The sequence below is a fragment of the Diabrotica undecimpunctata genome, chromosome 3 (genome assembly GCF_040954645.1).
Source record: "Diabrotica undecimpunctata isolate CICGRU chromosome 3, icDiaUnde3, whole genome shotgun sequence".
NCBI lineage: Eukaryota > Metazoa > Arthropoda > Insecta > Coleoptera > Chrysomelidae > Diabrotica > Diabrotica undecimpunctata.
This window is the reverse complement of record NC_092805.1, coordinates 105950609-105977888: the sequence shown is the minus strand read 5'-3', so window position 1 is coordinate 105977888 and position 27280 is coordinate 105950609. Positions and strand designations below refer to the sequence as shown.

General features: G+C 32.7%; 1 protein-coding gene across 3 annotated transcripts; it reads left to right on the top strand.

The window, feature by feature from the left end:
- On the top strand, positions 1-27062 carry edl (ETS-domain lacking). Of its 3 annotated transcripts, none has more exons than XM_072526495.1 (3): positions 1-164; positions 22921-23084; positions 24987-27062. In XM_072526495.1, the coding sequence occupies exons 2-3, from the start codon at positions 22973-22975 to the stop codon at positions 25205-25207; spliced, it is 333 nt and encodes a 110-aa protein (XP_072382596.1). In that variant the 5' UTR covers positions 1-164; positions 22921-22972; the 3' UTR covers positions 25208-27062. The 3 variants fall into 3 exon arrangements, with proteins under 3 accessions (XP_072382596.1, XP_072382598.1, XP_072382597.1); XM_072526497.1 differs by lacking the exon at positions 1-164 and adding an exon at positions 2999-3143; XM_072526496.1 differs by lacking the exon at positions 1-164 and adding an exon at positions 21217-21347.
- Positions 27063-27280: the final 218 nt, after the last annotated feature.

Genomic DNA, 27280 nt, shown 5'->3' with positions numbered 1-27280 from the left:
CTCAGTTTTCATTTGCTTCACGTGTGGAGAGGACTTCTCTATACAGAGTGCGCGCTTGTATTTCAAAAAAAGTACGATATTTACATTCTTTTCTATGAAATCTAGTACAGTTTTGTTACTGAAAGTTAATGATTTTCTTTTAATTGGACTAGGAAAAAATTAAGGTGAGGACAAATTATTTATCTATATTATAATCATGTTTATTTAGTTTCCTGTTTTTCCTTTAAATCTGAATTCACGGTTGCTACTATGTTAATTCTGGTAAATTATTACGAATATCGTTAAATATAACTTTTACTATTAAATATTATTTTTAATAATTTGAACAGTTTGTAGTATTAATTATAAAATGAGTATTTATACTTTATTAGTTTTCAACGATGACTATACTTAAGATTTAGACTATACCTTAAGATATAGCACTGTTTTGTGATAGATAGATTTAGACTATACCTTAAGATATATCATTTCTGGTTTTGAGATGTTTTTTATACAACGGCACAGGTCTCAATACTGATTTTAGTATCATATTTAAATGTTTGGCTAATTTTGCTATTTCTTCATCATTTCACCACGCTCAACTTATGATATTCTGCCCGTATGTATTGACATTATACCAAAAAATATAGACGCATATAATATATATATATATATATATATATATATATATATATATATATATATATATATATATATATATATATATATACGCGTCTTTATTGTTTGATTATACCTTCCCGTTCCTCACTGTGTCTTCTTTCCATATCGGGCCCTTAGGTGCAGCAAAATAACTATTCTAAATTTTTGGTAAGTAGCTACTGTCATTTGTTCGCATTCTTTTCGTTTTTTATCCTCCACTTACCTTTCTTCAGATATTAATATCTGTTCATTTATTTGTTCTTCCATAGGTAGGTTCCATTGTTCTTCATACCTTCTAGTTATTCCGATATTCTGGCTGATTTGTTTGCATCTTTCGTTACTTCTGCTGTTTTCTCCAGTGGCCATGTTATCCCCATTCAACTTAACTTTATAAGTTATGTTTTATGTTCTTTGATCATTATATTACGCTTATTGGAGCTCTGATGGGTGGGTCTTCTTAGTAAAATATTAGCGTACTTAAACAATTTTTCTAAATCTGTAGAGTAAATCTTGCGAATTGTCTGTCTGTTGATTTTGTTATAACATATTATTATTTTGTTCGTAGCTGTATTATTCGTATAAAAATTTGTACAAGGATATTGATGTCAAATTCTATGCAAAAGAGGTCTGAATGTGGCGTTCAAGATGAGATTGGGATATTAAGTATCACTATATTGATAATGGATCTAGATGTGTGTGATACAACTAATCCATCTCACCTTTGGCATTCGTCGTTTAGATTAGGTATACATATCTCAGAACCTTCAACATTTTATAGGTTGTACGAGGGTTGTCCTTTTAGTTTTGCATATAGCCATAAAGACAAAAAATATATTGACTTATAGTACTTTATTGCTTTTCAAAATATGAAAGATTGCCCACCAAGATCGATACACTTTGCATATGTTCAAACCAATTGGTAAAACAGTTATTCCAGTCTTCAGTTGACATCTTCAAAATTGCTGTTTTAAAGGCATCGATGGCTTCTTCTGGTGACTGGAATCGCTGCCCACTTAGTGAATTTTTGATCTTTGGGAACGTGAAAAAGACGTTTGGGCAGTGGGAGCACTTTCGCCGTTCTGTATTGCTTTGTCGGCGTTTCGCGATAACTTCTGGTAAACAAACGGTTATATACCAACCAGAAGTAACTGTTTTTCGATATTCTAAAGCAATTTTTGCGACATGAGCAGATTTTGACACAAACGTTGCGACCATTTTCTTTGACACACTTCAAGAACGGATCACTTTTGTTGGTTTTTCTCATCATGAAACACTCACACAGCAGATTGGCGTTTATTTTCCGGCTAGTAGGAGTAAATTCAAGATTCATTGCCAGTAGCAATACTATAAACGTTTTTTGAGCTTCCTTTGTTGAATCTTTCCAACGTTTTTCGACACTAATTGACGCGAACCGCTGTTTGCTCTTTTGTGAGCAATGAGAAATCCAAAGGGACACCAACTTCGTAACACAGTTGATTGAAATATTTGTCCCTATAATATTTCAATCAACGGTAACACTCTTCATGTAGGATCTTTTGGATCGAGGTCTTTAAAATGTCCAACCAAAGATGCCTCTATCTCCCGGTATGTTACACGGCGGTCATCCTAAATTAACTGACGAACTGCATCAATGTTTTGCTGCAATGAGCGACTACGTTGAAATTCGCAATATCATCGGGAAATAGTTGACTGGTATGGTGCTTCATTCCCGAACACAGAAACCATTTCATCGAGACATTGCTATTGGGATAATCCTATCCGAAAATTGTAAAAAATTGCTCGAAAATGTTCTCGGTTAAGATCTGTTTTTCGACCCACTTGCTAATTTCAAAAATTCACTGTATCTACACGACTTGCATCGATATGATTTTATATTGTATTGGATTTGAAGTTTGTCGGGGTGGTCATATTGTGTTTATAATATGCAATTTCTGTGCAAAACTGAGGCAAGAAGGTATCGATATTTATAATTTTCTGCTTTGAACAGTCCTGTAGAAAGACCTGCCATAAACAATGTGCTATCATACATTACCAAATCGAGTATAAGTATAATAATCATTGTAATAAACACTGGTATACTAACTTGTACGATATAGCAAGCTGGTTATATATCAAATAGGTAAAAATCCGGACATATCATTACCCAATTGAATAATATAATTTTATAAACAAAACAGGAATTTTGTATTTAAATGAATAAAACGGAAAAATGATAATGGCAATTGAAAATCGGTGATAATATGTTTCCTTTTCCTGTTATATGGCTTTTATATGGACAAGGATACGGATATCCTGTCCTGACTACACCGACGTCCTTTATGTGTATGTTTATATTTTCGACGATGCTTTCGTTTGAGTGTAAACATACGAATATACAACGCTTAGCGATTCCACGCTACCGCTGAGGTCGCGAAATACATAGATAGATACCAAAACTCTCAACATTTTTTTTGTTATTTTTGCTGATAGCGCAGCGGAAGTGATACCGATATTATTTTTTTGAGGTGAGTTATTTGTTCAACCTAATATTATAGCGACAAAATACTGACTTTTTTTTAATCTTCATTATTTTACGCCTATCTATAAACTTCCTTTTTGTTTTTGTTATACTTATTATAGACCAATGATATGGCAAAATTTCAAGAAAGTCTTAAAGGATTAATTTTTTTTCTAAAAGTATTTTTTTAGATACCATTTTCTTAAGATACTTCTTTATTATTTAGATAAAGAAATATATTTGTTTAAATACTTCTTCTTCTTCTTCCTTCTTGTATGTAGGCTTTAAAGCCTATTGCTTCCTCAATATTAGCCTCCTAAATTGTTTAAATTATCGCACTATCTTTTTCTTGGTCTGCCAATACTTCTTCGTCCATTTGGTGAATTATCTCGTGCTATTCGTACTATCCTATCCTCTGCCAGTCTACTAATGTGTTAGCTTCTCTCCCTATCCAACAGACTTTTCCTTGATATTCGTCGGAGTATTTCATCTTTGTTGTTTCTAGTACTCGTCTCGTTTTAGATGTGTCAGGTCTTGTCTCCACCGTGTATGTAAATATAGGTCGAATTGCTGCTTTATAGATTCCTGTTTTTGTGTCTTTTCTTAGGTGTTTGTTCTTACAGATTGTGTCATTAAGAGATCCCGCCGATTTACTTGCTTTTAAGCTTTGTTGTCGTACTTGAACATCTCCGTAACCGTAACTAGTTATATCTATTCCCAGATATCTAAACCTTGCGTCCTGCTTTATTTTCCCATCAATTTCGATTTTACATTGTAGTTGGTATTTAGATGTTGTCATACATTTTGAAGATGTGTGTTAATCTTTGGAGCTCGTCTTCTGTCTCGGCGATTAATGCGACGTCGTCCGCATAACATAATATTTGGATTTCTTTGTTCCCCATTATGTAACCATGACCTTTACGTACTGCTTGTATTATTTCGTCCGTTTTAAGTGCGGTGTTCAGTAGATTTATATTTCTATAATTGTTGGGGTCTTCTTTATCTCCTTTCTTGAACATTGGTATCATTATGCTGTTTCTTCATGCGTCTTGTATCTTGCAATGCAATATTAGTTTTTGTATAAGTTTTGTCATCTCTAGGGTTATACTTTCTCCTCCGTGTTTTGGAAGCTTGTTGGTTATTCCGTCTGGTCCTGGTAACTTTTCAAAAATTTAATAATTTAATATTTGAAAAATTTAATATTTGATGATTGTATTTTAGGTTTTAGAACATGCAGAACTTTTTATAAAACTTGAAATAAAAAGTTTCTTATATGGTGTGGACTTAATTGCACACATTTATAAAACCGTGCCAGTTGTAGTGTGTATAAAATGCTGTTGCCTTTTTCGCAAAATATGCGTGCTGCTTCTCTAAGATTCCAATATCAAAGTTGTGTCAGCTTTGTCAAATAGCCTGTGAGAAGTCCTGTTAGTTTGTAAGAAATATTGCTCATTTTAATTTTTTTTCACCATACATTATTCCAAACCTGATCCAGCTCTCGAGAATATTATTTTCAACACTTCCTTTTGAATATTATCTCTGCTGCGTCTCCAAGATTCTCCATTTTGCAGTCCTAAATAGTCTGCAAGAATTTTTGTTAGTTTCTAGCCCAAGAAATATTGCCCATTTTTTCATTTCTTGTGAATATATTCCTATGTCAGTTTGTTTTTGCTGGGTATATTACCTAGGGCAGTTGTCAATTTTTTAACATGGCACAACATGATCTAGCTCTGAGAATATAATGTTCATCCCGGCTTTTGACTATAGTATCTTATAGTATCTTAACTATTTATATCATACATCATAGCTACGACATAAAGTAGGTATATAGAAGGATTTCTTATACGTAATTTCTTCAAGAAATAGGAAACTGACGAAAGAGTGAGTGCTTGAACTGTTTATTATAAATCGCCTTTAATATTAGTTTTCTGTTATTAAACTATTCAATGTAAAGGATGGTGAAGTGTTCTCAGCATTCATCATCCAGCCTAGAGAGCTGCTTGCATCTTGTTTGTTGTCATTCCTCAATTTCAAATTGTCTGTCCAATTTATATGATCATACGTCACTATTTCATTTCCTAATCCTTGGTCGCTATTCCAATATTTTCTTCATTGCATGCTACAATTCAGTGTTGCCGCATGACAAGCCCAGTTCCAATTTAGTTTGGCAATTTCTTTGATGTGACATATTTGGTTTCTTCGGCGTTTTTATTCGTTTCTAATTGTGTCTCTGATAGTGATTCCAAGCATTGATATATCTTTTCATTTATATTCCATTGATATATCCTCGGGGTGACTCTTCGTTTGTTGATATTTTAGTGATGGTAAGCGTGTCGGTTTCGCGTGTCATCCGGAAGTCTACGAAAATTCATACTAAACGCCTCAATTTTTCAAAAGACTATTTTATGAATCACAACCTTTATTCATTTGTCCAAATAGTCGTCCTTACGAAATCCAGTCTTTTCTCCTGTTTGGTAGAAGTCCTAATTTTCTAAAAACCTTGTTGTAATACAGATGATCAAAGAGACGAATGGGTCTGACGTCTCTGAAGCTGTTAGGGTTGGTATTGTCGACTTTTTTTATGGAGTAGAGTCCTCAGTGCATTGTTCCAGTTAGATGGAATATGTTCGTCCAGGCATAGATTATTTTTGATATTTTCTTTGTTTATAATTTTTCTATAAAACCAGCTTTCTCATTTTTTATCGTACTTGGTGAACATTAGCTTCCAACATCAGCACCAGCATACATCTCTTATTTTCATAAAATTTTAACTGCTCCTCTTGCGCTTTTGGTGTTTCTGTGTTGATATTATTCTTGCTTTTGCGCCAAGTAAGATAAATTATTTATGAAGATTTTATCATCTACAAAAATTGTTAATAAAACAGTGTTAACTTAGCCCTGAATTGTATTAATATACTTAAATAAACTCCCAAAGTCAAGGATTTTTTCCAGTTCTATCCGTCTATTTTTATCAAAAATTTAATATCATTTAATTCCTGTTATTGACTTAACCTTTGTGCTGCGTAAGATATACACTATCACTTCCGTCTAAATGGTTCATCGTTATCTATAAAAAAAACAGGTGGAAATTGCTCGATTTTCTATAACAAACACAGGATGTTTCGTATTTACAGAATTATTAATGTTACATGTATGTTTATATAGTCATTTCTAGAAAACCAACAATTATTGTATCATTGACAAATTTTAAGTTTTAAGCAATAATGAATACAAATACACTAGCCGACAAAAAAAAGATTCATCAAAAATGTTTCCAAATTTTATATGATTTTTTTTCTGCTGCTTCTATGCCGATTGATAGTGTTTTAATTTGTTATACCTAAACAAATCACAATTAATATAAAACCATTCGTAATTTTTCATTGGTTAATTAAAGAAATTGTATTAAATTTTGAGAAAATATATTAAGTGAACAATAAAAAAAACTTATATAATCTGTTAATCTGTTACAAAGTTGTGATCATCATCATCAGTAGCCTTTTTGAGACCTCTGCTGAACATAGACCTGCCGTAAATAATTCCAGTGTTTCCAGTTTTGAATCCAGGTATGCTGGATGCGCTTGATCTCGTTTGTCCATCTTGTTGGAGGATGTCCTCGATTACGATAAATATCGTGTATAGGTCTCCATTCTAAAATTTTCTTGGTCCATCTCTGATTCTGGCAACATGACTACCCAGTTCCATTTCAGCGTTGTAATTATTTTAACTGCATCCGTAGCACCAGTTTTTCTCCTAACTATTTAATTTGAAACTCTGTCTCTGAGAGATAAATTCAAAATTGATCTCTACATTGCTCTCTGTACCACTTGTAAGGGTCAGTGTTTCCGCTCTATACGTTAGAACCTGAAGCACACACTAGTCAAAGACCTTCATTCTTAAGCACATGGAAATATTTGATCTAAAGACTTCCCCCATTTTTCCGTAAGCCACTAGTCTTATTCTCCTGTTTAACTCTGTTGTTTGGTTGTCTCTTCCCAATTTCTTTGTAATCTCGTGGCCCAGATAGTTACAGGTATACACTTGTTGAATTTGGGTGCCATACGTTGAATTGTTTCTAGCCAGTGCAAGGTTGGTTATGTGTTGTGTTTTAGAAAAGTTAATTTCAAGTCGAACTTCGTGCACAAGAGGTCTGAACGACTTAAAGAAGTTGGCATGCATGATCTACCAGGTGTTGCAATCTCGTCTGAAAACTCCGAATTGTTCAAAAACTCCCCATTTATGTAGGCTCCAATATTTTCTCAATTCATGTTTCTCATTGCATTCTACAACAAAGCTGTGAATAGTTTAGGAGAGATGGTGTCTCCTTTCCTAATAGTGCACTGCACTCTGTAAGCGCTCTTAACATGGAGCTATGCTAGACTGAATCAAATGCTTTTTTATCTATTAACCCTAGAAAGGTGGACTATTATTTACTGACAGTTATGGTGGACTATCGTAATTTTTACGACATCTAACAAAAAATTGGAAAAAAAATACAAATATAATTATAAACACTTTTATTACAATAAATTAGAAAAAATGTAAGTATTAGTAAGTGGTACACATATAAATAAAGTCGATGTACACTACTCGTTTGCACACATTGTACATATATTACCTCGGTGTTCGCCACATATAGCGTGATGGCATTGGTTGCAATATGTGGTAGTCATGCGCCTCTTTTTACTCGGACAATGGAAACATGCCTTGCGTTTCTTTTTTTCAGGTAACGGACGTTCCACTTCTTCGGAAATTTTGAGGACATCTTTAATATTTTGCTTAAGATTTCGACGTAAAGTTGGAATACACAATCGTTCTCTCAGCCAGGGTTCGGCGAGATGACGAGCCAATTCAACCATATATTCGTATCTGGATAAAACTGTTCTGTTTGCTTTTAATGTGTTTGTGGTGTAAATAACATACGAGTTAATACTTGCAATATTTATCATATTATAGAAGATACACAAAGGCCATCTCCTCGTTTTACGACCCGCATTCATATTCGAACACATTTGATCAAATGTATCCACTCCGCCTTTTGTTCCATTATAATCAGTTATTATAGTGGGTTTGCCATTTATTTTGGAAACATCAGCACCTTCGTGAAGTGTTGAAAGAAGTAAAACTACCTTATTTTTCTTTGGCATATATGATACCAATGTCTTTCTTTTATCAAAACAAAACATAGATGTATTGGGGACTCTGTTCTTTACATTTAACAATTCCTGTGGAATTTCTCTTTTATTTTTGCGAAGAGTTCCGATAATTGTCAGTTTGTACTGATCTTTTAATAACTCCTCTGCTAAGCTAACTGATGTAAACCAGTTGTCCATGGTAATATTTCTGTTACTACCATGAACTGATTTTGTAAGTTCCTTTACAAAATATGTACCCAACGGCAAACCATTTGTGTTGGTTTTCTTGCCTAAATAAGGAATAGCATCGATCATATATTTCGAAGAGCTGTCACACATCATTACGATTTTGAGACCATACGAATTAGGTTTATCAGGTAAATACATTCGAAAAGGGCAACGTCCTCGAAATCCTACTAACTGTTCATCAATAGTCAAATAGGATGAAGGTGTATATGATTCTCTGCAGGTGGTAATAAAAATGTCCCATATTTCGCGTATATGCGCAAAAGGATCATCTTGCTGCCTTTCTTTTCGTGTTTCTTTTTCATCAAACCTAAGACAGTTTATGAGATATTTAAAACGCTGACCACTCATGCAAGCCTGATAAAATTTTCCTGATATATTACTGTCAAACATATATTTCACAGATAGATGACTGTCTTTATTTGCTGCAGACATTATCAAAATTGCCAATAAAGCTTGTAGCTCATTTTTACTCATGTCAGAAATATTAGGACGACTGGCATATTTTTTAGATTGTCTTGTAATTTCAGTATTTGAGTGTAACAGAGTACGACATAATATATCCTCTGAAAAAAAATGTAAGAAATATTCTTCAACTTTTGTGTAGTTTTTGGCATTTCCTTTGGGACCAGCTATAAAATGAATAATATTTCTAGCTGCCGTTCTTTTTGACAATGAAGGTATTTTGTTTGACCACTTATGCCCGTTTTTACCTTTTAGAGCCTTTCCCGGATTTACAATAAACTGAGAAACAGTGGAGTTCTCACCTGATGTTCCAGGTACTTCTTCTGTAGATTTTTCGCTTTCCACCACTATTGCTTTTATATCTGCATCCATTAAATTTACAGATGAACTGGATACACTGGATGGCTGGAAAATTTTGGAATTATCACTATTTTTAGAGTCATCTTCTTCATCTGAATCGTCCGATTCAAACTCCAAAGCATCTTCTTCTAACTCCCAGTCACTTCCACTATCTTCAAAAGGTTCCTGCTCACTATCTTCACCATTCATTATACGCTGTATTTCATCGTTTATTTCACTTGCCGTTAAAGGTTTTCGTGATGACATAGTGCTACAATTAAATAAAATAATATTTACTACAAATATAAAAAAGAATTAGATAATGACTTACCAAAAACGTCACCGGCGTCCAAATAAACTTGAGAGAAAAAAACTAACGTAGAAGGTGGACTTTCGTAAAATTGACGACGTGCCCTCAAAAAATCTAATACATAAATACAGTAGTGGAGAAACGCACTCACCGCCTGTTAAATCAAGACTAAAGAAACAGGAAACAGCTACTGAGAAGTGTATGGTGGGCAGAGGTTACGCGACTGCACCCGAACTGCGGCGAAAACCGAGGAGCGTCGTCAAATTTACGATAGTCCACCTTTCTAGGGTTAATATCAATGGCTGTTGTATTCTATATAACTTTTTCTATCAAGGAGTTTATTACTTTTAGGTTGACATTCCTTCCAAAGCCACTCCTAAATTCGGTTTGCTCTAGTGGTTGGTGGAATTCTAGCTTAGATCCCAGTCTGTTAGTAATTATTCTCATAAAGAGATAACTAACTAACTAACATCTATAAATGAGATAACAAGCTGATCGATCTGAAGTTTCCAATTTCTATTACATCTTCGTTTTTATGAAATAATAATTATAAAGCAATATTTATGCAACAATTCAACATTCAACAATTAAATTCAACAATTCAACATATGCAAGAATTTAACAGCAAAAAGGCAATCATTTTTAAGACGCACAAAGTTATAATAAAACAAAACTGAGTAAATGTAAAACACCTTGAATTTTTGAAAGTAATTTCACACTTCTAAACATATTACTTACCTCCATCACAGCAGTTATTGTGTTATAAAAGGTCGTTCATTACCACGTTTTCTTTCAAAATATAAAATATGTTAAGTATTAGTAATGAAGACACAAATTCCTTACAACAGCTATTGAGCTATTGAGTTGTTTTAACATCGTTTGCACTCCATAGTTGAAAGGTAATGTAACTTACTATTTTTTCAATGATTGTTTTTGAGTAGGTACTAAACTTTTTTCATTTTTTTTCTAAAAAAATTATTTTATCGAGAAAATGAGGTACCTATATGAGTCAAAGTAATTAAAATAATTCTAATTATATAATATTTCTATAATATTATATTCTACAATATTTCTAAATAATAATCAGGTAAACTAACATTATTGCGGATGTCGGCTTTTTAACCCCTAAAAGGAAAAAAGACCATTATGCCTTTACCAAAGAGCACCTTTTTACGAACGAGCGAAATTCGAGAAGGCCTTAATTCACGTGCTTGTTTCCTCAAAATAGAAAAACAAAATTATGACCGGATTTCGGCAGAACTGACGGAAATAGCACTGTATCGAAGGAAACACCCCTTCCTGTCTATTTGAAGACGATAAGGGATGACGATTTAACCCCCGGTTGACAGACATATATCCTGTTGTAACCAATAATGGCCGTTTAGTTCTTGGGTTTTTATAATTGGACGGTAATTGGGGTGTTTCCTTCTTTTACATCGGTTTGAACAGAATTCGCATCTTCTTGGCCCATTAAAGTTATTTGACACCAATTTGAGTAAAAATTACTATTAACTGACACTTTTGTGATTTACATCACTTCCATTTTACGCTCTTAAATTTTCAGTCAGAGTGGTGCTTAGGTCATCCACATAAACTGAAGGGTAATTTTTGTGTATATAAATTTCTTGCTAGCACTAAATATTTTTAATTTTTTCCTTTGTAAGTTTTGATGCATAGAAAAAAAAATGTATTAAAGTTCCAGAATATAGGGATGGTATTTTTCTTAATCTTGCCTACTAAAATTAACCAGTCTGTCTGGCTTTTTAGTATATTTTTAGAATCGTTTCATATTCTTTTTTAGTTATTTTTCAATTGTACTTCCCATGAATGCATTCGATTTATTTGTCTTCTTTTAATTTCCATGCCTTCAAATGTTTTAAAATTCAGCTTCTTGCTTGTTCTTTATTTTGTGTGTTTTATTTTCATATACCTACCTTCTTACTAGCTAAGCTCATTACTCCACCTCTTCTAGAGACGGCCCACGCTTCGATATCCTACTTGTGATTGATTTCGAAAGATTCTCACTTATGCTTTTCAAAAGTGATGTACAATACTGGGTGATCCATTTAAAATTATCAATGCGTTTTGACTTGCCCTGTATTCGACTTATGAATGTTATCAAAATTAATCATTTTTATATATTTTAAATATCATTAAAAAATTACAAACTTTAATACAATTTTCCATTTTCGCATTCGTGAGATGTACCTATGGTTTATGGAGAATAATGATATACGTTAGAGGATTCGTGTTCTCATCCTCAAGAGCACAGATTTTGCTCTTTACGCTTATATATTTGTTCATCTAGAATCTAGACGATATCTCTCAAGTATCCAGATATTATGGCTGGCTTGTTGACTTGTTTTTTCACTTCCTCTGGTGATAACCAAGGTGATAACAAATAAACTGAAAAATAAGATAAAAAGGGGAGTCAGGCAAGGTGATACCATGTCACCAAAGCTGTTCATTACCGTTCTTGAGTATGCATTTAAAAGACTAACATGGCAACAGAAAGGAATATCCATCGATGGAGAAAGATTAAACCATCTACGTTTTGCGCACGATATCGTGCTTCTGTTAGATAATCTGGGAGAGATCAAAGACCCAAGAACTGAATGACATACTACAAGAAACTGGGCTGGAGATAAATTTCGAGAAAACCAAAATGATGACCAATATGGTTCCCAGCGAAGAGATGCAGATCAATAACAACAATGTAGAATTAATCGATAAATATACATACTTGGGTCATGAAATTAGAATAACCAGAGACAACCAAACCTGCGAGCTAAATAGACGAATCACGTTGGGATGGGCGGTATATGGAAGGATGAGAGACATTTTTAAAACAAATACCCCAATTAACCTGAAAAGGAAGGCATTTAACCAATGCATCTTACCAGTCTTGACCTACGGAGCAGATACCCTAACTTTAACGAAAGCTACTGCCGAAAAACTGAGGGTAACACAAAGGCGAATAGAGAGATCAATGCTGGACCTGACCTTGAAAGATCGCGTGAAAAATGAGGAGATACGCCGACGAACTGGCGTAGACGATATTATACTGCGAATCAATAAACAAAAGTGGAGGTGGGCTGGACATGTTGCTAGAATGGAAGACGGATTGATGGACGAAGAGATTATTGGAGTGGAGACCAAGAGTCGACAAGCGAAGTCGAGGCAAACCACCCACCCGATGGACCGACGACCTAAGGAGAATAGAAACAAACTGGATTGCAACAGCTAGAGATAGAGAGAACTGGAGACGTTTGGAGGAGGCCTATAACTAACAATGGATGTGAAAATGGGGCTGGATGATGATGATGATGATGCTGCACCAATTTAATATAACCACACCATGGTTATAACAGCAAATTTAGTAAGATGTAAATTGAAACTGGAAGGTCAGATAATCGAACAAGTGATGCTGAGTTTAAATGTCTAGGCATCATATTATCTAGCTACGGAAAGCTCGAAACAGAAGTGGAAGATCAAGTGAATAGAGCAAACAGAGCCGCATGTTGCCTGAATTAAACAATATGGAGAAATAAGAATATCGAGAAAGAAATGAAAGGCAGAATTTACAAAACAGTACCAACAAACCAATGACATACGCGGCAAAAACACGGCCTGACACAGAGAGAACAAAAAGAATGTTATAAACAGAGATGAAACCACTTAGAAAAATTGATGGTAAAACAATATGGGACAGAGCTAAAAGTACAGGTATACGACGTAGATGCAAAGTGGAGAGGATATACTCAAGGACTGGGTAAGAAATAGAAGAGTAGAATGGAATGATCATATAAGCCGAATGGCAACAAATAGAGTAGTAAAAACGGCAAGAGACGGTTCCCCAATAGGAAGACGATCAGTAGGAAGACCACGAACACGATGGAACGACAACTTAGTGGAGGCACATTGAAAAGCAGACAGAGCCATGTCTACAAAAAAGAAGAAGAAGAAAAGATAGTTGAATTGCATGACTTGCTCTATTATGTGTTCTTTAATCATTAGTTTACATGTGATGGTGCTCTTGGCTATAACTATTGACTGGGTCTTTTCGTGGGATACTCACACGTTTAACTTGTATGCTGTTATATTGAATATGTAAAGTAGGCGGTGGACTTCATAGCAGAGGATACTGAAAACTCAGTTTCCAATTTTATAGTCAATGTTGGTTTTATTTACGCTTTCTATTATCTTTTAAATAGTATAATATATATTATAATAGCTTTCTGTTAAATAGTACATTTATTATAAATAAAGCTTTATAGACCATTCCATAAAGAAGGAAGATGTTTCACTGTCGGATATCATCCAAAACGTAAGAATCTATTTTATAACGAGTTGATCTTATTTCTATAGTATTTTCCTTAGTACTGTTTCTGTCTGTTTTCTTATTTGGGTCTAAATCTATTTTATTTTAGATTATTTTCAAATTTCTTCTTTTCGCCAGGTGAATTTTGTTTTTAATAGTGTTATGTAGTGTTAGTGTAGTTAATAAATCATATTCTTTAATGCTTCCTTGCCACTTCTCTCACTTTTGAATTGTTTTTGTCTAATTAGTTAGCTAATAACGCAGTTTTTTCAGAAATATTAGACAATTCTGATTCATTTATTCCATTTTTGACATGCAAATGTATGAAAGAGTGAATGCATACTCAAAACCTTGAATTATCACTATATTAAGAACTACCATACATTTTGATATGACCGTGACATCAATCTAATTTATCCATTTCCGGTATCTCTAAAAGCTTTTTATCACGCCGTTCATCCATCAAGACGCAAAACGCAAAATGATTTATTTCGGAAATTACGGGAAAAGAGGTAAAGCAGCTGTACATTGCATTAGTCTGTTACACAGCAGCTGGTTGTATTTTTCAACCGTTATCTTCGATCCTCCATAGAGTTTCTTCCTGTTGAAAGAACAGCGGCGGTAGGCATTCGTACAAGGGTGTGCTAAAACGGTTATTGTCGATATAGTAAGGACGTGTGTTCTCAACCTACAGGGTCGTAATGAGAACGTGGTAGGTACCAAAAATTATCGACCCAATGTCGAAAAAGTATAATTACCGAAATATAAATTTTTTGGACATTTTTCACATTTGGTCCCGATGAATCAAACCCTTAAATGCCCTCAAATGAGTTTAGCAGAACGAAATATTGGTTTTTGGCAGTGTTGAAATCTACATTAAATAAATAAAAATAAATAGCAGTAAGATATATAATAATTAATAGTTTAGACTTATTAAAAAAGAAAAAGTAAATAGTTTTAAAACAGTTTTTAAAAACCAAATAGTAAAATGACAGTATAAATAGTAACGTTAAAAAGACATTGTTGAACTCTGGCAATTGGTGATTTGAGGGTTCTAACTCTAATGCCAAATCTATCCGCTAACATATTAAAGGACAATTGCCAACAAAAATTCTAATAATTAACTGGAATTAATGTTTAAAAAAGTATATTTATTCATTCGTGTATTATATAAATTATAAAATTTCAAAATCCATGAAACAAAATAAAAAATTTACTTTTTAAAAGCTTTCTCTTTTTATTTGAAGCATATAACAAATATTTCGTTCTGTGAAACTTAATTGACAGCTAATTTGAGGCTATCTTCATCGGAACCAGATGTGAAAAAGTCCAGTTTTTAATTTAATCTCGCTAACTATATAACATGAATAATTTGAAGTTATATCCTCAGCAATATGTTTAATTGCAGTTACGCTTATTTCAATATCGCCATGAAAACAAAGTCCTATATGGTTTTTAAAGTAAGAAAAAGTGCATTGTGAGATTTTTTATCAATATTATCTCTTATTTTGTGTAAAACACATTAAAGTTGAAGGGCAATGATAATCTTCTATCGTAATGGATGATACATTTTTTAACACGTGATTCAGGTTGATAAGATCTTCTATGCGTGCTGCCAATTTGTTACTGAATGTTGACAACTTTCATGTTGCCTTCACACATTTCAAAAGCCTCCAATTGTGAATGCATCTGTTACTATCCATATTTCGACAGTGTAGACAAGTACTGGAAAACATAGCTTTTAAGTAGCTGCACTTCCATTTTTGTTTAAGGTCATAGTTGCGAAATAATGTCGACATCCTTCAAGAGGACGTTCTTGCTTTTTTATTCTACATCTGATCTCCAAGGAAATTTTCTGTGCCAAAATATGTATGCCCCTATTCTTTCTATAATTTTGTTATTAATATATAATACGTTTTGGGAGATAATTTGTTTTTGTTACTTTATGCTTTAGGCTTTGGAAACTTTTGTAACTATCAGAGAATATCACCGAATCGTCAGGATACCTGATATAACATTTATACCGGATATGTAATTTATTCACACGTATACATATTTTTTCTGGTACCAAAACTAAGGGCTTCATTAAATACATTGTCTAAGTACAGAATAAAGAACAGTGGGATCAATATTCATTCCCATCTAACCCATTTACTTATTTTGATATCATCTGTTTCCTCTTCTTCTTTTCTTTTATTTGATTTTAGACCTAGTTTAATTTTGATTTTTTATGTCTTTATCATCTTTGCCAGTTTTTTAAAAGCTTTCTATTAACTTGTGATATTACTACTACTACTAAGGATTTCCACAGTTTTCACTGTCTTCCTTCACTCAACCGTTTTCTCCAAGTTTCCCTGTCATTCCAGTCTCCATCTCGCAGGGTTCTTTTCTCCATAGCCTCGTCGATTTCATCTCTGAACGACCTTCGGGGTCTTGTGATATTATACACTATATAATAAAAATATGTTATGCTGATGCTTAAGCAACGATCATAAAACTTGCTGAATTATCGGTATTACCAATTTATCTATAAAAACTTCAATTACTTTCTTGAGAAATCCAAAGTAAATAAACCTCAAACTGTGCTATGTTTTTTTTGTAACATTTCGAATCAATCAGAGTCCATTTTTTATTTATCTCGACTGTAGAAAGATGGCCAAAATATAGAAGGACTTTCAAATTTCACGCCTTCTAAAAATGAGGTTGATCAACTGCTTAATATTCCCAATATTGACATACGGATATAAATCTTGGACCTTGCGACAAGAGGAAAGAAGAAAGATAGACGCCACTGAAATATCTGTTGGGCGTTACGAATTCCTTGGACCGACCACAGGAAAAATAATTCAATTTTAAATGAGCTAAAGGTTAGCAAACCTTGGCTTTCCAGCAAAGTCCATGTTCAACAATTAAAATTCTTATGAGAGCAGACAAAAAAAAACATGGAAAGACCTATTAATCAAGGAAAGGTAGAAACCCGAAGTCAGAGAAGATCCCCAACAAGATGGATCGACCACATTACCGGAATATTCAGACCTATGCATGAGTTAAAAGAAATGACCAGAGACAGATATCTTTGGAGACGGACAATACACGACATCCCGATGACCACTACACTTCCTCCGGGGGTCAGGACTGACGAGAGAGATTCTTGACTAAAACGATATTAAGTTTCACCATTGTCCGATTAAGTTTCCTGAACAATCTGCATGTATTGTACATATATGTACATACCTGAGGATTAAGATATTTTGTCTATATTCCATAGGAACTCGACGAGTTAGACAAAACTTTCTGATTTTACTCCCTATTTTGAATTAAAGGACTATTTCTTTTATTCGGTGGTGCCATACCCAATTTTAGGCCTAGGCCGTTCATCTACATTATGTCTGTAGTGTGTATTATTACGTGTAATAATAATTAAGTGTAGAGAAGTTGCACTTGACAAATTACTACTTGTTTCGTGTTTCGTTATTGCCTTTTAACGGATGACTTTGGAAATGCAGACACTCAAGTATGAGCTACTTGAGCACCGTATTTGTTCATGTAAACTTTTGAGTTATTTTTCACTTCTGCCTCGACTTCCAGTGGGTTCTTTCTTCGTTTTGTTCGTTTCTATCGAATCAGTTTACTATCCTAAACTATTATTTTTATAATCAATAGAAACACTTGTTCAATTAAAACATGAATCTGCCTCTTTGATGAGGTTTCAGCACCTATATTACGAATTCGACTCCGGTCCTGCTTACGCCGACTCACTCATTCATCAAACCGCATAATGCATACATACGGATCCATATGTTTCATGCTTAAACAAAAGGCAGACTTCGTAAGTAACTTGTCAGTTTACGCAAAATGATTTTACTGTAAACAGAGTCAATAGGGAAGCAAACCGTGACGTATTTGAGATCTCGTTTTAGGTTTGATGAAGTTTGTAGACCAGAAAGTTCACAAAATAAAGGTCGTGTGAAATGTGTGGAACACCTAAGAGTAGGTTGTTAGTTTAAAATGTTTGAGATTTTACCGAATATTTTAAAAATGTCAATGGCACCGTCACATATCACAATAATGAAATATGTTTTTCAAACAAACAATACTGTTATTTTTAATATGTAACTGCGGTCTTCTATTATTCTTTCATTAGATAGGATCAATCACATCTGTAAGTAAACGACTGACTATTATTCTACATCCATACTTCCAAACTCCCTAGTAAACTAAGTATCTAGCTTCACCAAGACTTGTGGCCTGTAATAATTAAAAAATTTAAAAAATTATTTTTACAAAACAATGCAACACAAAAATAAGCAATTGATCAGCAAATGAGCAAATGAACAAATTTGTCTGAACCTGAAATATAGGAAATAAAAAAACATAACTTCCAGTTTTATGCCACGGTATAAAGAATGTAAGTAAAGTAAGTACGGTAAAGCCACGGTAGCCTTTCGCTTATTTCAATTTGGCTCGCGACGCTTATCTCATAACGGCATAGTCTACGAACGGGGGATTTCCCGATCTTTTTTAAAGCTTCACATTTAATTTTCTTTTCTACAACTCGGTATAGTTGCGTCTTGCGTCATTGTAAATGTGATTAAGATGACATCAGATCGTATGCTGATTTAAACTGTTTTCCAAAACTATCCAAAAATTTCGGGAAACAGGCTTTATATAAAAGCAAACGGCTTTCGAAAAAAAAACCTGGTATCAATTAAATACTTTACCTTTCAAATACCTACATTATTTCATTATTAAATAAATTTGCATACGAAATGATTAATTTTAAATATGTATGATATAATGTATTTTCTTATTTGATCAAAAATTAAGTAGGGGAAGTTTACAAACAGTTCATTTTAAATTTATTACAGTATTTGAAAATCAAATCCACTGTGGAAGTTTTGAGAACATAATTTCATTACTGAATATACTGAAAGACTTATAAATTGTTTACATTTGAATACGTAATAAGTTCAGACCAAATATTTAACTGTGATGAGACAAGCATTAATTTTAAAATGTTTCCTTCGAAAACACTAGCTGCTAAAAATGAAGGAACTGTACCAAGTTACAAGAAAAGCAAAGAGAGAGTCACAATCGTGATATGCAACAATGCTTCTGGTTTATTAAAATTAAGACCTCTTTTAATAGGAAAATCCAAAAATCCAAGGGCATTCAAAAATATCCAAGTGAATTGCTTACCTACAACCTATAAAAACCAACGCAATGCATGGATGGACTGTAACATTTTTAAGAATTGGGTTTTTAATGACTTTGTGTCAGTCATTGATCTCTACATAAAAAACAAAAATCTGCATCAAAAATTGTTGTTGGACAACGCACGGTCCCAAGCAGAAGCGAGTGAATTGATTAGTGGTGACATAAGAGCTGTGTTCCTTTCACCCAATGTGACGTCTCTCATCCTACCCCTAGAACAAGACGTTATAGAAGCAATGAAGAGGAATTATCGGCGGAGGCTTCTTCAGATACTGCTAAACAGGTTGGATGAACTGTAACTGTAATCAACTGTAATTGACGCATTGAAGAAGATCACGGTTAAAGATGTTTGCTATTGGATAATCTGCATGGGACGACCTAAAAGTGTTCACTATTCAAAAATCATGGAAAAAATTATTTCAGATCGAAAACAAAACACTGGACCTTCAAAAAGTAACTGATGATTATGAAGTTGATACTATAGCCAATATGGCCAATCAATTACCAGTTGAACATCCAATCGGAAACCAAGATGTCATCGAATGAAAGAATGGGGGCGAAATAGAACTGACAGAGGACGAAATTGCCGATCTAGTTCTAAACATCAATCATGAAGATGAAGAAGATACTATGATACAGATCAGATAACTCAAAATATTTCTCATTCTATCTCAATCAAAGACTTTTTAAACAGTAATATATATATATATATATATATATATATATATATATATATATATATATATATATATATTAGGGATTCTACAGTATTCACTGCCTTCCCTCGCTCAACCGTTTCCATCTCTCTCTGTTGTTCCATTCTCCATCGTTTAGTCCTCTCTTACTCATGGCGTCGTCTACTTCGTTCCTCCAGGATTTTCGGGGTCGTCCTCTTTTCCTCCTTCCTATGGGGCTCCATTCGGTTATTCTTTTTATCCATCTGCTGTCGCTAGCTCTTCTTACATGTCCATACCACTTTAGTCTTTTTTGTTCTATATATGTTAGTATGTCTGTTTCTATTGATGTTCTTTGCTTTATTTCGTCATTACTTCTCCTATCCATTCTTGTTACTCTGCAGCATCTTCGCAGGCATTCCATCTCTGTCGCTATTATCTTACTGCTGTTTTTCTTGTTTATGATCCAATTTTCGGCCCCATATGTCATAATACTTCGCACTAATGTTTTATAAATCTGCGTTTTTGTCTTCATATTTAGGTGTCTATCCCACCATACTGAGTTAAGTTGTCGGATTGCTGTTTTTGTTTGTCCTAATCTTTGTGTAATTTCTTCCTCTGTTGTTGCCTTTTTCGTGATTATGAACCCCAGGTATTTGAATTTATCCTTTCCTTTGATTGTTACGTTGTCATCAATCTGTAGATCTTCTATGTCTTCTTCACTTGTAGATAGGTACTCTGTTTTCGCGAGGTTAATATCTAGGCCAGCCTTGGTATATTCTTCTTGTAGTTTCTTCATCATGTAGCTGAGGTCGTCTTGGTCTTGTGCAATCACTACTTGATCGTCTGCAAAACTTAACGTATATAGGTATTCGTTCCGTACCGGTACTCCCATGCCTTCGCATTTTCTTTTCCATGTAGTCAAAACAGTAATATTGATAAGGTAAATGTTTTTATTGTTTATATACAGTACTGTATTAGTTTTAAGTCACTAAAATAACCACAACTGACTGTTTTAAAAATTACATATATAAGGTTCTTTCACTTGTTTAATTTTACAGTTTTCTGTAACAGTTTATGAACTATAAAGCTAACTTATCACATGCCTAATGTTTCGTTGTTTTTTTTTTTCTGAATGTATTTGTGAGAGTCGAACGCGGAATCGGCGGTTCTCAAGCACAACAGCAATTTTTTTCAAAGACAATCTCAGGAAACGTATGACGTCCGCAAGCAATCGTCTTTTGTTAATTTTTCCTTAATGTAAACTGAGGAAGTAGTTAATGAACGACGGCATGTTTATAATGCCTTATTATCTCTAACAATGAACAAAAGAATACTGGGTACTACCTTGGTGAATATATTTAATAACTATATCTATTTGGAAATTCACATGCGAGTATTGCATTTGTTTTATTCTAAATGAGTTAGTTGTACGGCTGAGAATTAGAGTAGATTTAATGTAATCTTTTTCCTGATTGGTTTTGAGATAACCTAACTAAAATGATTGGTAAGAAATATTTCTAGATAATATAAAAGTAGTATGTTCAATATCAAAAAAGTAATATTTTTTAAGAGTAGATATGTTTCGAAAAATATTTCCTTTATAAGCAGGATGTGTCATTAATGTGATTTACGATTATGATTTATGAGATATTATGAGATAGAGGTGTTTTATTTAAATATTTATAAATTAAGACACAGAGAAAAGAAAGAATAGGTAACCAATAATTCTACATGAAGAATTAACAATTTGTTAATTCTACATGTAGATTGTAAATAGAGGAGTGAATTATATTCACATACAGTTCTTTGTATTATGTGTTAAAAATAATATGGATTTATTATGGACTTATGTGGATGAAATGTAAAACTTAGTATATTAATAGATTTAAGGAATGTATAATAAAAAATTAGTTTCTTAGCAAAAATCATGGGAAACACCGTTTATCTGTTCTCAACGGTCTTGTTAAGCAAAATGTAAGCGGTTAACGGTCCCTTTTGTGTCTCGTATCGGTTTCAAAACTCTAGGAAATTCTGTAGAAAAGTAATTAGAGAACATCAGTATCGTACTGTAGAGAATGATCGGAAAAAATGTTTGTACTCTTGAACACATATTAATTAATATTAATATAAACGAATTATATTACAAATATAAATTCTAAAATTAAAAGTACGTTTAACAGACATTACGAAGAATTTTAAACGTTTCCTATAATAGGAAACAAAAATTGTAACAAAAATGTTTTTTAATCGACAATTGTTTATGTATTACCGGATATCCGTAACTTTTCTGTCGTTAATTGTTTTTTTAGTCTGTTTTAATTTAGTTATAAACATTAAAAAAGTAATTAAGAAGTTTAATTAACGTAGTGCATGCTATCTTGTAGCAGAAAATATTGACACGATAAATATATATTGGAGAAAAATAATTGGGCAGTTGTATGTTTAACTTGAAAGATCTCGAAAAGTCATATTTATCGTTACAAACAATTATTGACGTAAAAACTATGAAGAAATTTAAAAATTGTAATAAACGTAGCAATCTGATCAGTAGCGTAGAATTTAATAATAGATATATCTTCCTGTGCCCCTGGCGTAAGCTTCTGGTAATAGCCGAAAAGTAAGTTTAATTATAATTTCATGCGTTTTAAAATATTTAAACTTACTGTATAATATCATAAATAAATGTTAGGATGTAATAGGTATAATATGTAAATAAAACTGTCTTTTAAAGGGTCTATGTATAATATATCTCAAAAAGGAATAAAGTTTATAAAAAGAGTCAGTAATAATTGTATGTGTAATTTTGACATAGAAATTGCTCAGTTACAATATTTAATCATATTAATGAAACAACCTGTATTATACAAATCTTCTAAACGTGTATCTTGCATGAATCACGTATGATAAAAATGTTGTAATTGGGAAAAAAATGTATAGACAGCTTGTCCAAAAGTTATAACCGCCCTATATTATATCATAATAATCGATACCTACTGCTACCAGCTGACCTAACCTAAAACAACATTCCACATATTATAGACCTATAATATCAAATTAATATTTACTTTTCCTTGCAGGTGTTGACCAAGTAACGTTATCAAAATAGGCTACTACAACAGAAACATAAAGATGACATTACAAGCATCAGGAACACCTGTCAGATATGCGATCACTTCCGAATGGGAAAGGGTGTCCTATTACAGAAATGTACATCAGTCTTATGATGATGCACTACCAAGAGGTGAGATTATCTAATAAAAGGTGATAGAATTAAAATGCAATGAAACGAATTATAACTCCGGTATTTTCGGTCCCTTTGAAAAATATTTATTTACTACAAAAACATTTTGAATCTTTTCTTAGATATAGGTAATTTTTAGATGTAGGTAGTGTATATATGTATGTAGGCCTATAGCTGTTTATGTTCAATTATTTATTTTTCTCTTATTGACATCTTGTGATAGCCGCTTCCCACCACCTTATTCTTGGTCTACCCCCTTTTCTTTTTCAGTAAAAACAGATAAGGCAGCAAGGCCAGACGAAATGGATTACGAACATAAAACTACTTATGAAAATGCTCAATTGCATTGAGGCTGTTTAATTTATTCTACTTACGTGAGAAAACTTCGGAGAAAAAGTTTGGTTATTACCTATTTTTGTGAAACTTTCTGAGAAACAAAAAGCCAAATTTAATATTGTAACGAATACAGCAAAATTAGTCCCGTGAGTCATGTTTTCAAATTTTTTTGAAAATAATTCATGTCAAATGTGAACAGAACATGGGCAATACTCGGTTTAACAAGTGGAATCGATACACGTTAGACTTTCTTCAGCATGTAGGTGTTGGTACAAAGGTGCCAGGATGTATCGGTAGATAGATTGTTCAATACGAAAAATGTATCAAAATACTAAGAAAATAAAATCCTGATACGCAAGATAAAAGAATAATTGTAAATATTTGCCGGCATTAGACAGAAAAATTAACTGTAGACAGATAAAAATCATGCGGGAGGTCGAAGCACTAAACATATATGGTCCCGAATAGAGCAAGTTCAAGCCTTTTTTATAAAAATAAAGATTTTACTATGCAGCTACTTAGATGCCATTTATCAGTATTTTAATGTATGTAGTCAAAACATGGACAATCACAGGTGCCATGTGCAAGCAACAGGAAGCCTTCGAAATATTAACTTAATGTGCATGTGTGTATGCTGCTTCATATCTTTGTTTTTTTTTCCTAACTTATTGGCTACCGTGATACTTATCGATTTGTTTAGATATTTCTTTGTACATTATATTCTGCAATCGTTTCTGAAAATACTTTATCTTTACCTCACTTTATTTGTCTCTCTATTACTTCTTCCACATACACTTTTTCTCTATCTGTCTCTGTCACTCGCGAATTGTATTAACTTCACCATCATATTATATATTATTTTCTAAATGATCATCCAATATTATTATATTTGTTTTTATTGTCTAACCAAAGAAATATGTCTCCTTTGTTTTTAAAAAGGTTCTGCAATGTTTCAAGTTTTTTGAGACTAGTGTATGTTTCAAATTTTTTCATAATACTTTATAATAATCTGCGTGTGCTGCAATTAGAAAGGTGTACGTTTAAGTAAACTTTTCTTTTGTTGGATTTTTTTAAATCTGATTTAAATCACACCTCCGTAATGTCAACTATGTATTTTATTAGTTAAAGATTACTTCCTTTCTCTTTTTTAACATTGTTTTTCTCATTCTAGAGTTATAATTTTTAATTATTCCTTATTTTATATATTCAATGATTTAATATGTACCCGTATTATTTCAGAAAATTATTCTATAAACTTTGTTCTTTTTCTAGTAAATTGGATGTTTAATAAAAACTTTATGTTGTAATGATACAATGCGTTCAAGGTTTATGGACCGTGGTTTAGAATTGTTTCTTTTTAACAGTTAGGGTTACGTCCTCTATAATCTCCTATCGTCTACAAAATCTGAAAACAATGTATCATTACAAGAAACCTGCGTACATTCCTTGACATTTGACAAGATTATTATTTTTAAAATAAAAAACAATTTTTTAGCTTCCACTTTTGGTTTTTCTTTTAATCCAAATCACTTTTATTGTTTAAATAAGAAAATCTATTTTTTGCAGATCCTAGGCAGTGGACCAGAGAAAATGTGGCCCAATGGCTTAATCAAGTAACCTCACTACACAATCTTCCAGAGATTCCATCCTCAAGGTTCCTTATGAATGGTAAAGCTCTTTGCCTTATGTCTCCCAGCATGTTCCTTAGCAGAGTTCCTCTAGGAGGTAAACTACTATATAAGGACTTCCAGCTGAGGTTGTGTGCAGCCTTGTACTCTAGAAGCTAACTAAGTTAGTTATTATACAGTGAAAAAATAACACTTAAGTATTTACTTGCAAACCATAGTAGATACTTTAATGTACTTATAGTATTTAAAAAACGATGGCATCTATTAATTAATTTTATGTAGACATATTATGGATACTTCTTTAGAATTTATTACACTATCACATTTGGATAACCAATCATCATCAGTCCATAGTCTTCCACTGCTGAACATAGGCCTCCTCGTAAAACCTCCATTCAGATATATCTTGCGCTGCTGCAATCCAGTTGGTACAAATCCTCTTTATGTCGTCAGTCCATCTTGTGGGTGGGATAACTAATAACCAACCTATAAACCGAGTTAGATGTACAAAATCAGATTGAAGTTCTTTAGATTTAAAAGTAGTTGAGAAGTCTAACAGTAAGTTTATATTCGTTTCACGTTTATATTCATTGGCTTGTTTGTCTATAGGGAAATGGGAGCATACGATACTTTTCAATGTTCAATATACATATTATATACATTTTGATGTATTCTGACATAATAAATAAATTGATAATTACCTCAAATTTAAAATTTTTTGCCAAGGATGCCATGAACTGTAGAGCACTAAGTGTCTAAAATCGCCTATTATTTTCAAAAACCTAAAATAACGCCAAAACGGTAACACTTAGACCGACTGTATCTCAACAAAATATCCCTAGAATTCAACGAAAAATGCAATGCAAATCAAATAACGAAGTTAGTGACTGTATGGGGTATACCCGGAAATACCAAATGCTAATAAATAATAATATAACATATTTTTATTAAAAACTTTACTATCGAAAACCTATCCAGCTAAATTTTTTAAGTCTCAACTCCATTTAGATTAGCAGATACGTCTAATAGGTCACTAACCGTGAGACATAGTCAATTAAACAATTTGCTTAAAATAATTTCTGAATTTAATAGATTACCACGTAAACAAGAAGTGTAACAGGTAACAGGCAATCTTCTACATTAGAAATTTGCGTCTTGGGTCAAAAATGCTGGTGATGAGTTTACTTATCTGAGGTGATTAGTTTACGGGTCTCCATAGGGTGCCGGTGACCAGTTTGCTATATTTCGGTGGGTCTAATAATTTTATTGAGGGGCTATAAAGTGATGAGTTCGTACACGTCCAAAAATTTAGTTGAAAAGTAACAGCCACCGAACTTTTAACCAATTTAGAAAATAAAAACAGGATTGCATTGGACTTTTTAATGTAATGAATAGATTTTTCCTTCCATCTAGACATCTAGATATTACAGCTCATGTCATTAAGCAGGATTATAAACATAACAACTCCATACTTTTATTTTTTAGCGTACAATTTAGTTCCCAGCTTACATAACATTTTTTAATAAACTTTTTTTTTAAATACGTACCAAATCTAATAATTGTTCATTAAATGATTCCAGTTAATTTTTAATGAGGTTATTTATCTTAAATATAATCATTATAGTATCCAAATATGTCTATAAATGAAGTACGAGTATCTAGAGACTAAAAATAATACACTATTTTCTATTAATTACATATTTCGGTTCCATATTATTTAAACAGTTCACTGACTGCAGCCAGATATGGAATTTGCATTTCCTTTCAATAATTTCTCTTTATCATGTTGTGTATTATTTGTTTACTAGATATTCTTAATTCTTGTGAGTGATCTACCTCGAATCTTATGAAATTTGTTTTATTTTGTAATAAAAATATGTTGTAATATTTACGACTGATGAATCTAAAATGTTTGTATTTTTTAGTATTAAGTATGTTATATATTGTATATTTTGTTTTGCCTAGTCATGTACATAAATCAGAAAATAAAGGGATAATAAATTATGTGTTCTTATTATTGATATATTTAGGTGACGTATAAAGAAAAAAAGTGGAATAGTATGCGGAACAGTAGACTAGCGCGAACCTTTTACTGTGTTTTCTGTATTTTTAAAATTTAATAAAGTAATTTTATTATTTATATTTTAAATAAATTGTATTATATTAAAATAATTCAATAAATTATGTTCGCTCCTAACGCCACGTGCTAACGTATTTACAAAGCAAGCATTG